This window comes from Ailuropoda melanoleuca, chromosome 9 (genome assembly GCF_002007445.2).
Source record: "Ailuropoda melanoleuca isolate Jingjing chromosome 9, ASM200744v2, whole genome shotgun sequence".
NCBI lineage: Eukaryota > Metazoa > Chordata > Mammalia > Carnivora > Ursidae > Ailuropoda > Ailuropoda melanoleuca.
The window spans coordinates 19,766,546-19,781,284 of record NC_048226.1 but is presented as its reverse complement, the minus strand read 5'-3'; the positions used below and the strand labels follow the sequence as shown (position 1 = coordinate 19,781,284).

Here is a 14,739-nt window from a genome sequence, read left to right as displayed (position 1 = left end):
TCGTAGGTGCTTCAATCAAGTGGAAGAATTTATGTTCACACGAGAACCTATGTGCAAATGTCTGTAGCATTTGCATGTATTTTATTCATCATCTCCAAACCTGGAAACCACCCCCAAGTGCACCTGCGGGTGGATAAACAGACCGAGGCGTGCTCACACGATGGCGCAGGTGGAACACTGCTCTGCAGTAAGAAAGACTAACACCTGCAACTTCATGCTTTATGCTGAGTGAAAGAAGGCACACTCAAGGCTGCATACTGTGGGATTCCACTCACAGGACACCCTCAAGGAGAAACTGCAGGGGCAGAAAAGAGATCACTGTCTGCTCGTGGGTGGAGGAGTAGGGGGAGGGGAAGAATGAACTTTTGGGGGATGATGAAACCAATGTAGTAATACCAATGGTTATAAAACTACGTATGTCTGTCAAAATCTGGAGAACTATACACTAAAATGGATACTTTTACTGTACATACATTTTAACCATGACAAAAAAGATGAAGCAAATAGACTAAATCTACATAGATGTTTGCTTTCTAGCAACAGCCTAAATGTCAATACGGTGGTGGTTAAATAAATATGGCAATCACGATGGAATATTTATAGCCAGGAATATTTACAGCCATTAAAAATCATTTTCTACCCCCAAATGTAACAACACAAGAAAATACCCATGTTATGTTTTTGGAAAAAAGCAGGATACAAAAATACATACAAATTGGTTCTAAGGAACACAAATGCACACCTAAATATATGTATATTTACAGACACAGCGGGAACACACTACAGCTGGCCTCCTCCTCTTGGTCTGTCTCAAGGTTTCCGTGACTGGCACTGCTCACCCATCATGGTGCACTGGCTGCGGGGACACACTGCACACGCCCCACTAGCCAGACGTGGCAGAAGGTGACTAGGTGAAGAGCGCCAGCACGCGGGATTTTCAACAGGATTATAAAGCTGCACGAAACTAGAAATAGCAGGCAAACAGAACAAACCAGCACTTTATTTTAAAAAGTTTTATTCTGCAGATTTAGAAATTTGAGATTTTTTAATAACTGCAAAAGAAATTCAGTCACACCTAATGATTGATTAACAGAATGTAGTGGTGTATTATCTAAACAGAAATCGTGCTGATGTGCCATAATAAATTGTCTATTAGTAAAAAAATACACTTTCGGGCACAGCATGGTATCACAAATTACAGTCAGGGTACTTTGCAAGAATTTAATCAAACTAGAGAATTCTGAGTAACTGTATCTTTTAAATGCAGCACTTAAAAATGTAACAACTCTGTGCATTCTTTTTCTTAAAAAAATGACCTTGTATATGTCATAGAAATGCTGCTTTATTGCTGCAGAGGTCAAAGTTCAAGGCTCAAGAGGTACAGGAGAGAAAATACAAAGGTAGCCTTAAGAAACTTGGTTTTGCTTATGTATAAAAAAGTTAAAGTTTATAAAAGTTAATTTACAAACCAAGAACAAAAGTGGTATGCACGCATTATGTACAGGCATCCTTAAAACGTCAAAATTTTCAAATGCATAGCCAAAAGAACAGAAAACCACCACTGCCCCTTGAAGGGGGAAAAAAAAAATCCCCAAATCACACCATTATTTTCTTCTGGGTGATTATACATTTCTGAAACCACCAAATCCACAATTTACTCAATCTTTTTCATGATACAGTATCTAGATGCGCACAAAAGCCATAAAAACTTAGTAATACATGGAGAGAATGATCTAAGAATTAAAAACATGAGGGTAAGGCATTCCTGCTGGTTAGTATGTCTGTGGTGATATGGTTAATTTGTAGATCCAAAGAGGCCACAGAACCAGTCTCACATGCTTTGGTGTCCTTCCCTAAAAAAAAATGTGTTTTCATATACAATAAGTAATTGTCTTCACTTGACTCCCGACCCCCCCCACCCCCCAAAAAGCTATAAATTCCCCTTGCTGTACATTTCTGTTAAATCCACTACATTGGTTTATATGGTCCAGGTACATTTTTAAAATGTGTGCATATTACCTCATGCATAATAAAATAAAATGTGTGTGCCAGGCCAGGGCCATAATAAAGTTTAAACAGTGTACTTTGGAAAGAATAGAACTCAAATGCACCCCGTTTACTGGCTGGTATTTTAACGGAAATCAGTATGTGAAGTAAGCAGTGACCATAAAAAAGTACAAAAATCATTACAAAGCAAGCCATCTCTGACCCTCCAGCCCATGCCGCTAGCTTTTCCATCACAAACACGCAGTCTGCAGCATGTTTTCGGACCACGGTGCAGGGAGGGGCCTGCTCACTAACCTGCATCTGTTCAAACAAAATGCTATCAATTCTAAGAAAAGTATAATACTTGATAGAGTGCTTCCACTTAGATTTAGTAAGTTTAACCCAGTTTCACATTATTTAATCAAGTTCCTACATTTTAAGAATTAAAAGTGGTCAATCAGTACAGAAACACAGTTTGCTCCAACAAGGTAATTTGGATCTCCAGGAAGACACTTGTTTTGCCATGTTTTAGGATCACCTAGGAGAGAAAAGAAGTTTCTGTCATTGGCAGTTGGTGAAACCGCTAGCCGTTGAGGTCTGCAATCACGGGGCAAACATGGAGACATACACTCAGATACAATTCTCTCCTATTTCTTCAGCATATGCACTTGTATCAAAACTCTAGGTGCTGTATTTCAATGAAGACTCACTGGTATCTCAGGATTCAAAGCAGTTTCAGCTTTCTCTTTTATTGTGTTTTCAAGTTCATGCCTTTTCACAAATCATGAATAGAAGCTGGGGTGACCATAAATGCCTGAGGTCGTTCCAGTGCCCGGGGCCATATAATTATTCACAGCACTTTTGAAAGTCGGGACAAACATGCTATGATCACCCATTTGAACTGAGTAGGAGAACATATTTCTCACACTCAACTACACAGCAACATATGAATACCTGAAAGTTCTGCAAATCTCGTTCCTAAAGACCCTTTTTTCAAACCCTTTACCAAAAAAAAAAAAAAAATCAGTTTAAGTCTGGACCAAGAGCTTCTCAGCCCTGATCTTCGCTGTGTGACAAAATCACTCTTGTAGCTCTGAGAACTCACTGACTGCTGAATCTGAATCGGGGCTTGGGTATCTGAATTTAACAAGCTCTTGGTGATTGGAGATCTGTAGCTAGAGCTAAGAAGCCCCAGGCAGTGGACACCAAGTGGGAAGAAGGCTGGGATGACTGTCTTTATGGCATCCGAGATAACTGATGTTCAGAGCCGCTGACTTTTGCCTTCCTTCTGCCCACCACCCCCGCTCTCTGAGACAATGTCTGGGGATGTTTCTGCCTGTCACAACTAACATCTAGTGAGCAGAGGCCAGGGATGCAGTGAAACATCCCACAGTGCACAGGACAGTTCCTACGACAAAGCATTATTATCTGGCCATAATGTCAACAGTGCTAAGGTAGAGAGAACCTGCCTACAGTGAGTTGGACGTCACCTGAATGGTCTCTGAGTCACAACGGGCTCAGCACTTTAAAACAGAGTGACTAAACAGAAGCTAACTGACTTCACAAATATATATGGGCTTAAGCTGTACTGTAGATAAACAGCTTGTTTAGGCAATGAAGTAGAGCTATGACAACTCTTTGGAAGTAAATTAAAAAATCTTAACTTTAGGCTCAAATTTCTTTCCAATATACTAACTTTTGTTGGGATTCAAGTCAGTTGTCGTCAAAATCTACACGACTTTCCAAACAGAAATTCACAGTAACAAAGCATTCTAAAGCCACACAGGATTATACAGAAGTACATTTCTGTTCTAGGTGAATGTACCCAAATTTAACACAGGAAAAAGTTTCAGTCCAACAAAATAACTTATGCTCAGTGGCAAAAAATACAGAATTTAACAAAGAGAGAAACATTTATGCCTCATATACTATCTGGGAAAAATCACCGTAAAACAAGTAACTACAACAATTATTTTAAAGCTTCTCATCCTAATTTGGTTTAGAAAACAATCAGAGCTCATGCTACAACCTGACTTTTAGAATATATATATGTCTAAAATGCAGCTTCATTAATATTAATTCAAACTAGGCTAATAAAATGCTTCTCAGTGGAGTCCCTGAGGAAACAGCTCTACTATCTAGTGTGTTAAAATTTATTAGTTTTCTCCAGAAAATGGTATACATGTAGATACCAGAATATATATATTTATGTATGATTTTTAATCTCAGGTAGTAAGAGAATATGTTCCTATAATTTCTATACCCTAAAGCTCTATTTCACATTAAAACTGTATAATGCTCACCTGGTTTACTAAAAATTCAGAAACAAAACTTTAAATTCTTATTTTTCTATATGAGGTTAAATTAAAGTGATCTATACCAAAAATACAGAATGTTTCAACTGGTAACTGATGTAGTCACCCAAGGAAGTGAGAAATGTGAAAATGCAATGGAAGCTTTGAAGCTATGATCTTAAGAGCAAAAAGCCATGTAAAAGTAGTGTGTATAATAGAAGCTATTCAGAGTTTTACACTGAGAAACCATGGCCAAGTATGATCACAGTGGAAGGTACTTTTTATCTTTCAAGTTTCTCTGGTGTGTGTATATATTTTGTAGGTTGAGAAATTAAAGAAAGGTAACCAAAAACAGAAATTACTGTATAAAGGAATCAAATCATTTTAATAAGAAGATGAAAACACCTATATATGCAGGGCAGTAATAGTTTTCCCACTGCATCTTAATTTTGAGAGAACAAATAATTTTCTTGAACACCAAGAAACAGTCAACTTTTGGCCAATCATCAATGTTTAAAAGGCAGAAACTTCTGTACCTTTCCACATTCATTTGTGCATGCACCACAAGGAAATTTTAAAACACTGGTGATGCCTACAAGGCCACAGGAACAGAGGTAGAGATTTGCTCACAAACAGCATGGGTAGCTCCAACAGCCCAGGATTAATCAATGACAGTACCCAAAGCCCCCAAAGGACAGAGTGAAGACAGCATACCCGACGAGGAGTCGGATGATTTTAGAGCAAAAGACCAACCGTCAGGAGTCATGGACGCACAGTGTGGTAAGCGCAGCTCCACGGGCTTCAGGAACTTGAGGCCATGGGGCCCACACATCACTAAAGGGCTCAGCAGTGTCTCACCTGCAGTCAAAAGGGGTGGGGGTGGGAAGTTAGATGGCCATCTTCCTTCTAGACCACAGTTCTCCTCACACCCCCTTCTAATGATATGCTTTAAAGCCAAATGCAATTAATTCTCAACAGCCGCAGTGACCAAGAAAAATATAACAGAAGACACACGTGTCATTTAGAATTTTCTAGTAGCCACTTTGAAATAAAAAACAGGTGAAATAAACTTTAATATTTATGTAACCCAATATATCCAAAACAGTATTATTTCAACATGTAATCAATATAGTAAATCTCTGCATTCAGTGTGTATTTTTACACTTCCAGCACATTTCAACTCAAAATAGCCACAGGTAATTTAAGAAACAAAACAGATGAACACAGGGGAAGGGAAGGAAAAATAAAATAAGATAAAAACAGAGAGGGAGGCAAACCGTAAGAGATTCTAACTATAGAGAACACACTGAGGGTTGATGGAGGGGAGGTAGGTGGGACACAGGCCGGATGGGTGATGGGCAGTAAGGAGGGCACCTGGGTTGTGATGAGCACTGGGTGTTATATGTAAGTGATGAGTCACTAAATTCTACTCTTGAAACTAATATTACACTATATGTTAACTAATTTGAATTTAAATCAAATCTTAAAGAAAAAAAGTGAAAAGCTGGAAAAAATATTACACGAAAACTTCTTGCAGAAAAATTAATCTGGGAATCAATTTTATGACAAAGTAGAAAATATGCATAAACAGGAACTCTGCCCCATCTTAGTAATATTATTGTCATTTTTATGATTTTTAAAATAATCTGTGATTTCCTTATTGTCACAACAAAGGATAATGTTAGCCCATTAGGACTGCATTTCAAAACTGCTTACGTCTATCACTTCTCTTTTTTAAGTTTTTGGTGAAATAGTATTTCATTTTGTATCCTCTGTTTTCAATGAAATTTTTTTTTTTAAAGATTTTATTTATTTATTCGACAGAGATAGAGACAGCCAGCAAGAGAGGGAACACAAGCAGGGGGAGTGGGAGAGGAAGAAGCAGGCTCATAGCGGAGGAGCCTGATGTGGGGCTCGATCCCGTAACGCCGGGATCACGCCCTGAGCCGAAGGCAGACGCTTAACCGCTGTGCCACCCAGGCGCCCCTTCAATGAAATTTTTAACCAAGGAGGTAAAAAAAACCAAACAAACAAAAAAACCAAAAAAAAAAAAAAAAAAAAAAAAAAAAAAAAAAAGTAGCCACAGGTAGCTGGTGGCGACTGCATTAGATCATGGGGTTTTTGTGAGATATATTCAAATGTACTTTTTATAAAAGTTACTTATAGGGTACCTGGGTGGCTCAGTCAGTTAAGTGTCTGCCTTTGGCTCAGGTCACGATCCTGGGTCCTGGGATCGAGTCCCCCATCGGGCTCCCTACTCCGCAGGAAAGCTGCTTCTCCCTCTCCCTCTGCCTGTCACTCCCCCTGCTTCTGTGTGCTCTCTATCAAATAAATAAAATCTTAAAAAGAAATGTTACTTATATCTGATGTTTTAAATGTTTTATTTGCTGCAGACTTTGGTTTATAAAAGATTCATGCAGGGCCAACATGTGTTAGTGTTCCGTAAAATGTAAGAAACTGAGCTAAGGTGACGTATTTAAGGAAGTAAAGCACCTGCTACAAGATTCCAAAAGAAGTCCTCACACAGTTCATTATATCGTCCTGACAGATCCAGAAAGATTATGAAAAATAATACTTTCCTAGATTCCTCAAGAGTTCAGAAACACACATGGTAATACCTGATAGGGATATGTTATTTACTCTGTTGAGCCTTTACCAGTGCCAGGGCTAGGTGATGAGCACCTGCCCTAAGACGCTTCTCTTCCACAATCAGATAACGGGCATGGAGCAAAGCCTTTCTGAGTGGGTGTTACCTAGACCCATCTCCAGAGATGCAAGGGGTAAATAGCTCAAAGACAGATTTGTTAAGGTCAGCTAAGACCACCCAGCAGACAGGTGGAGGAATGCTCAAAGGCCTGTCTGTCACCTGTCATCACTGTCACTTTCACACCGAAAGTAAAGCCCACCGTGTGGGCTTTAAGTCTAGTGTGCTCACCTCTACCACCTTGGCCTTACAATGGGACACCCCCTGCACACCTATGATGCCATTCCAGGGCATCCCCCTCCACAGTGCTCATTTGAGGGGCCTTCCCTGATAGGAGGAACATGCTGCGGTTGGCAAAGTAGAAAAAGGGTCCAGATTGTCCTCTCAACTAAGCACTGCAAGCTTTGAAGAGCACAGAGGGCAACTCTAGTTATTAAAACTACACAGAAAAATAAACACACTTACCTTTCTCCTTATCTAAAGGCGGGAGGATGCTGTTGTCTCGGCAGACCTTGAAATAGATTTCCTGCTCAATTCCCTCAGGAATGGCTCCTTGTGGGATAATTATACTAACACCAGTTTCTATGGAACTCAACACCCCACCATTGCTGTTAAACACGCCTCGGGCTGTGGCCACCACAGTATGACCATCCTCATCTTCATCTTCTTCCACAGCTGAAGGGCTAAGAGTTCAGAAACAACTAATAAGTAAACCCCCGATAATACACAGGAGTTCCCACTAAGACTCTAACAGGTGGTTTTATTTTATTTTATTTCTCCATATAAGCAGGAAGGTAAGTTTTCAGTGACACATTTTACTCACAGGAGTAATAATAAATCATATTCTTCCTGGAGAAATCAATTTCACTTTTTGAAGATAACTTATCAATTTCCCTTCATTACTAATTTTTGCAACTAGAATGTACAAAGTCTGATCATCTTGCTCGCCCAACTACTATAGTTGATTGGTTTTAAGAAACACATTTTAACATCCATGAAATTCACGTTTTAAAACTGGCAGTCATGGTTTAATTGGCAGCACTTTTCTCCTTCTTAGTGATACGTAAGACAATGGTGCATCTTACAACTGACGGCATCTGAGACCTTGCAGGTATTAATTAGGTTCTCCACCTCTCTAGGATTTTGAGCAGCACTCCCTGAGAATCAGTCCTTGCTGTCAAAGCTTCCACAGTGCCATGAGGTAATACTCTGGTGGGGTACACCTCAAGCACCACGGAAAAAAACAGTATATTCACTTAGTATACAACGAATACCAAAGGCCGAGGGGATGTGGTATTCATGACTGTTTCAAAAATGTAGGCTTATCTAGACTTCCTGAAGTAAAATTTTGAGTCACAGCCTGAAGGTGAGCAGAAAGATGTAATGACACAGTAAGTGTGTGAAGGGAAGCTGCAGCTTCGTTCCTGCACGACCAGAGCATCAGGGACAATGCTGATGTGTGGTGAGGAAGACCAGGTTTCCCATCCCCCACCACTGGAAAGGTTCACAAAGAGGGGAAGGCAGCACATTGCCATGACCACTCTTGTTCCTGGGAAGCAGACCACAGGTGGCCCTCCTGGCCCCAGGTCCTGCCAGCCTGCTGCTTCTGTTTCAGCGGGTGGCCTGACAATGTAAGTGCATTCAGGAGGCTGAGGTGTGCTTATGTGTGGCCAGAATGGGTCTGGTTAGTCACCACGTAAGGACAAGAGGGAAAGGAGTATATGGAATATGGATCCAGGTAGGCTCGCTTTGTCTCATTTGCTCAGACATCTTACTCATTACAACTATAAAAAGAGCTGCTGTTTTTTTAACAACCATTTTGAGGTTGTACATTTTTATTTCTAACATCACTGTTGAACAAAGAGCGGACAAGGAACACAGATGCTTATGTTTTTGAGATATTCTCCAAGTGTACCTCACCAGCCCAAGATTAGAGGTATGGAAACCTATGGTTGGTTAAGAGTATGGGCTCTGAGGTCAGATGACCAGGGCCTGCCGAATCTAGGCTCCCCTCACCCTGGCTGTGTGACTCTACACAAACCACAATGTCACTCAACCTCAGTTCTTAGTAAAATGTGGATAACGACAGCACCTACTTACCGTACGTGGTTGTTAGCTTTAGTACTTTACTAACATTATCTTGTAGGACCTTTCACATAACAACATTCATTGCAACATTTTGGACAACACTGTTCAATTTAAAATTGAAGTTAAAATGTTCATTTTAAGTCCCAAATCACAGAAACTACACTCACATTAGACAAATCACAAGACCAAGAAAAAGGCAAAACTCTTACCTCACAGGAATAGCTTTAGGCACTGTGCTGATATTGTTCATTTGATATTTAGGCTTATCCGCGTGGATGGAGAAAGTTTCAACCCCGCTGTCAAACTCAGGAGGCTGTGTCGCGCTGTGTGCTTTCGCAAGTGTTTTGGGAGAAGCGGGGGCTTTTGAAGACAAGTCAGGTTTATGTGCCGTTTCACTTGGCAGCAGATTGTGGTTGAATTTAGGACTTTCGAACTTGCGCTCAAATGGCCGGGCAGAACTTGTGTATGGTTTTGGCGTGAATCGATTATATGCTGGAGTGACCGTTTTCTGAGTCTGTTCAGCTCCATTAGCTGGAGCTTTATCTGGGAAACTTTTCTGGGGATAGAAAGTAGACTGAACAGTGTCTTCTCGGTTCGGTGGTCTGAAAGTTGCTGGCTTATTCTGAGATGGAGGTGGGTCTGGTTTGGACACTAAAGAATTCTGAAAATCCAGCGACACCGAATTACCTGAAACAATAAACACATATAAACATTTTTAAAACTTCTTCAAAGAAGTTTTAACAGCCCCTCTGGTGTCTCTCCCATTTTAATTTGTCCCGATGCTGGAGTCAAGGCCCAGGTCAGGGTCCCCACTGCTAGAAGATGGCTCTTGAGCCCTGGTGGCTGTCTGTGACACTGAGGGACCAGGAAGGGGATGGACACATGTGGTGCTTTAGTGTATCCTGCTGCCTTGGAGTCAGGGTCATGCTGCTAAAAGTCCAGGCCTCCCAGAGCCTGGTGTCTGAGTATCCCCTCTCCAACATCCATAACAAATTAGAAACAGAATGACAGTACAGCCATGTTAAAAAAAAAAAAAAATCAACACTATAAAACTCACCTAACTAAAGTCAAAGGAAAGCCACAAAATGGGAGAAGCTATTTACAACCTGTATAATTATATGGAATTAGGATCTAAAACCTTTAAAGAACTCCTATACACACACACAAGAAGATTCAACCATAGAGAAGATGGGCAAAGCCCTTCAGAGGCAACAACGGAAGTGAAGGCTGGAATGCTCAGTTACCGTACAAGATGCAAAACCACACTACTAGGAAAATGCAGACCCAAAACAAACCCCAAATACTGTTTCACACCCATTAGACTGGCAACACTTCAGTTTGGTAATGCCCGAAAGTTGGCAAAGATGTGGAAGAGGAATTTCCATGTATGGCTGGTGGCAGTATCGACTGAATTCTAGAAACTCATTCAGAAAAAAATAACATCAATGCTATATAAAGTCTTCCAGAAAAAGAGAGAGGGAACATGTCCTCGGCTCCCTTTTATGAAACTAGCACAAAAACAACAGCAAAACCAGACAGGGACATTATTTAAAAATAAATAAATAAATAAACCCAAATTCCTTGTGAACACAGCAATCTATTTTACTACATTAACAGAACAAAGTTATGATCATCTTAATGCACTGTGACCAGATGCTTTCAGCAAACTAGAAGAGAATACAAGGGAACGTCCAAAACATAATAAAGGGTAGCTATGAGAAGCCACAAAAAAAGCTAACGTGGTAAGGGTGAAATATTAAATCCTTTCTCCCTAAGATCGGGAAGCAAAGATGTCTGTTCTGAGTCATCACTTCTTCTCCACATTTTACTTGAGGTCCTTGCCAGCATAAAAAGGGAAGAAAAAGGAATAAAAGGCGTTTAAGGATTGGAAAGAATTAAAATTTTATCAGCAGATATGAGAGAGTGGAAAGAAAACCCTAACATGGGGTAATGTCAATCTACCACTACGACTCTACAGCTCATTTGGCTGAAGACTTGGCCTAGAATTTGATTCCTACATAAATAATTGAGAAATGTCTATAGTAGCAAAAAGGCAACAGGAGAATGGATAAATTGTGGTATATTCTTAAGGTAAAGTAGACAAACCCCCCCCTTTTTCTTCAAAGGGCCAAATAAGACAAGGGGCATTTGGAGGTGAAGGCAGCAGTCCCCCTTTTCGGGGAGTCTGATGGAAGGCAAAGAGACACAGTTTGAGGAGGCAGCGGGAACAAAGCAAGGTGCTCTGAACAATGGACTAGTGAGCTGCACACGTCTGAGGACGGAGGGAAAGGGAAAGGTGAAGCCAGCAGGAATGAGGGAGAGAAGCCGCGCCAGTGGCCCAGGGAGAGGGATGGTGTGGGTAAGGGGAAATAGTTATTGCGCAGAGACCTGTGAAGGCGCGAGTGTGGACAAAAACAGCTGTTAAGATGAATCAACTGGAGCTGCTGGCCATCTTGCTGGGCTCTTGCCACAGTACCTAACTGCAAGGTACTAAGGGACACAAGTTATGTGGAACTTTACAGCCTTCCTATATCCACGTGTGAAGAAGGAACATAACAGTGATTTTTACAAACCACCAAATATTTAGATTCAGACATACTGGCAAACAAATACTACTTCCAGAAATTGAGCTGTGCTAGCTAGTAAAGGAGGTTAAAATCTATTTAGCTAAAAGGTTTGTCTGATATGATGGTCATAGTCATAAAAACAGGAGATGTACTTTTACTTACCAAAACCCCTAGTTTTCATTGTTCCCAGCCTAAGGGTTTCAAGTATATCTATTTGGATGAAAAACCCTTTTGCTTACAAACTGAAAGTCATTTTTTTAAGTATTCCTATATTACAGCAATAATGGCAACTTTCGAACTTCCTACCTTCACCATGTGCCCCCTTGGCATGCGTGTGGAGGGCAAGAGAGGAGCTGGTACTGGACTGAGCAGGCTGGGCGTACTGGGAGGGCAATGGGGGAGGAGGGGGAGTGGCCTGGACTGGCTCATAGCGCTTCTCACCAAATGCTCTATCCATGCCATCAGCTTCAGGAGACTTTCCCCTGTGAAAAAATGAAGACAATGCCAACATATGAAAATGGATTTAAATTTACAAAACAAGTACTCATTCCTCTAAGTATCCCTGAGTTTATAAAACAAAAATCTAGAAATTTCACAATTTATTCTTAGGAGTATAAATGGTTAACTCTACCCAAATATACAAACAAATTCAACCATTTATCAGCACGAGAAATGTAAAGACAGCACAGATACTTGAAGAATATTAGTAAAACATCCAGAAGATGGCAACCAAAAGGCAGATGAAATTTTGGGTATACTTGTAATATTGTGTTGCTTACAAAAACCAGCAATGGCTGAGAGGTTTGAGAAAGTCTTCCAATATTTTGAAAAATATTTATTGGCCCAAATCTTCCTTAGATTCATTTCTGATTTGGTATCTAAGGTACAAAAAGCCTTGGTTTCTGGCATGCTCAGAGCACCACAAAAAAATGGTTTTCTACACCAGAGACTGGCAAATTTTTTTATTGTGAAGAGCTGTACAGTAAATGCTGTTGGCTTTTGGGGCCATACAGGCTCTTGCACAACTATTCTGCCCCAAAGCAGCCATAATATGTAAATGAAATAGGTGTGGTTGTGTTTCAGTGACACCAAAAACACTGGACATCCGTCACTTGGCAATTGCCCTTAATTTACTAGATCCATTTTTTGTTTAACAACTGCCGTAGTAGCAGACATTGCTTGATTTTACAAGGCTCATTTAAATCAAATTGTGCCATGTATGCTTATTTTTTCAGATTGCCAATTTTAATATGTAACATGTAAAATTCAAACAAAAGAAATCTTTAAAATAGACCCATAATTACAACACTGCCATCTAAACCTTTGCAGAGAGCCAAAGCTGCACTGGCTTTATGTGCACAAACAAAACAGACATCTGGACCATACTTTCACAGAAAATTTCATTGAAGAAGTCTAGTCTTGTGATTTGTTTTAAAACCACGCTGTTACGTTGCTTTCAGGCTCTTACGCAAAGCATTTGAAGACTTTAAAATCTAAAAGTGCACGTAATGCCAGTGACGCAGTGAGGGACACCTTATGTAACAGCCTCACATTAATGCCAGTCTTACCACTTGACGCTCCTTTTCAAGTAGTCATAGCTAGTGTAAGAGCCAAGAAATCTAGGTGACGGCAAAGCAAGCGCAATAGAAAAACGAAAGGAAATGGTCAATCTAACTAAGAACATTTGCAGCGAATGGAACTCATATGTCATTTTAAAATAGCAACCAAAAAAATACACATCCATTTCAGAATAATTTGATCTATAAAAGACAATATCACTACCTCTCATTTAAGCTAGGAAAATCACCCACCAATTACAATAGGGTAACGCAGCTCGGTCCCGCCTGCCCGCCTGCCCACCCTCCACATATTTTCACTGTGCAGCTAGTGAGTAGCAAGGTGCTCGAGCTTTCTTCCTCTTCCACTTCTGCCCTTTGGCTTCATTTGCTAGTGCTAAGTAAAGAAATGAACGAAATAAAGGAGGGATACTAAGAAAAAGCAGCAGGCTCTGAATAAGAATGAAATGCTCCATTAAAAGAAAAGGGCTGGACAAAAAAAATCCTCTAAGTGAAAACAGGAAGAAACCCTACAACACAGGCTGTGCAGCTCCCCAGCAGGGTAATGAGGAACTAATGGGCGGTGGAAATAGGCCTGCCTTTGAAACACGACTGATTAACCTACGCTCCTTCTAGCAAGACCTTATCCATCACCAGTCCTAGAGCTAAGCCCTGGGACGGGTGGAGCCTATTTGTAAAGCTGCCATGCTTGAATCTCACAGCTTCTCTCCTTGAACGTCACTCGCACAGGAACAACCTAACGTCAATCTTACTTAGTTCTTAAGAAGCTGAAAACTGCTAACATTTGTTTTGAGACCTGGAAGTCTCACAGTAAGTGGACTCTTGGGAGAGAGCTATTCTAGTGCCAGTAAAATCCTTAGTTGCCCTGAAGAAGCTGAGTCTCTGGGCTGGGACAGGTACACAGACCTGGAAGGAGATGCTCTTCCAGCCGTCGGGGGATCCTGGAAACTGCTCACTGGCTGTGAAGACGAACATCTGAGCCACTATTTCCAAACCTCCCCAGTCTGACCCAGCTCTCCAAAACTGTAAGACAGGTGGTATCCACTTGCTTTCTGGGGCATCTGTCCTATGCTAGCAGACTTTTCCCCTAACTCCCACCATTTCTGAGGTGTGTTTTTATTTTATATATATATATATATTTTTTTTTTAAGATTTTTCTTTATTTATGAGAGAGAGAGAGAGAGAGAGAGAGAGTAAGAGAGCACAAGTAGGCATAGCAGAAGGCAGAGGGAGAGGGAGAAGCAGACTCCCTGCTGAGCAGGGAGCCTGATATGGGGCCCGATCCCAGGACCCTGGGATCATGACCTGAGCCGAAGGCAGATGCTTAACCGACTGAGCCACCCAGGTGCCCCACTGAGGTGTGTTTTTAAGTGGAATGTAAGCAAATATTATCCAGAAGAAGATAACTTTGATATTTCTTTTTCTTTACTTTAGAAAATAAAGGCCTGCAGGCAGTCTACTGGTGACAAAAAACAGTAAATGGTTTTGAAATACAGGACAAAAAGGATTGCATATTTTAAATG

The 14,739-nt window shown here is 40.7% G+C and overlaps 1 protein-coding gene across 11 annotated transcripts in view; it reads right to left on the bottom strand.

Moving 5' to 3' along the window:
- Positions 1-996: 996 nt before the first annotated feature.
- Positions 997-14,739, bottom strand: part of TJP1 (tight junction protein 1) — a 154,184-nt gene continuing 140,441 nt past the window's right edge. For 4 of the 11 annotated variants that reach the window (XM_019805912.2, XM_034667967.1, XM_034667961.1 and 1 more), the window contains 5 exons: positions 11,946-12,121; positions 9,282-9,759; positions 7,450-7,667; positions 4,995-5,138; positions 2,112-2,524 (listed from right to left, as the gene is read on the bottom strand). In XM_019805912.2, the coding sequence (XP_019661471.1) occupies positions 2,430-2,524; positions 4,995-5,138; positions 7,450-7,667; positions 9,282-9,759; positions 11,946-12,121 (1,111 nt within the window). In that variant the 3' untranslated portion in view covers positions 2,112-2,429. Of the gene's footprint in view, positions 1,854-2,111; positions 2,525-4,994; positions 5,139-7,449; positions 7,668-9,281; positions 9,760-11,945; positions 12,122-14,739 lie in introns of those variants that run through there. The other 7 variants (XM_034667964.1, XM_034667968.1, XM_034667960.1 and 4 more) reach the window with 6 other exon arrangements.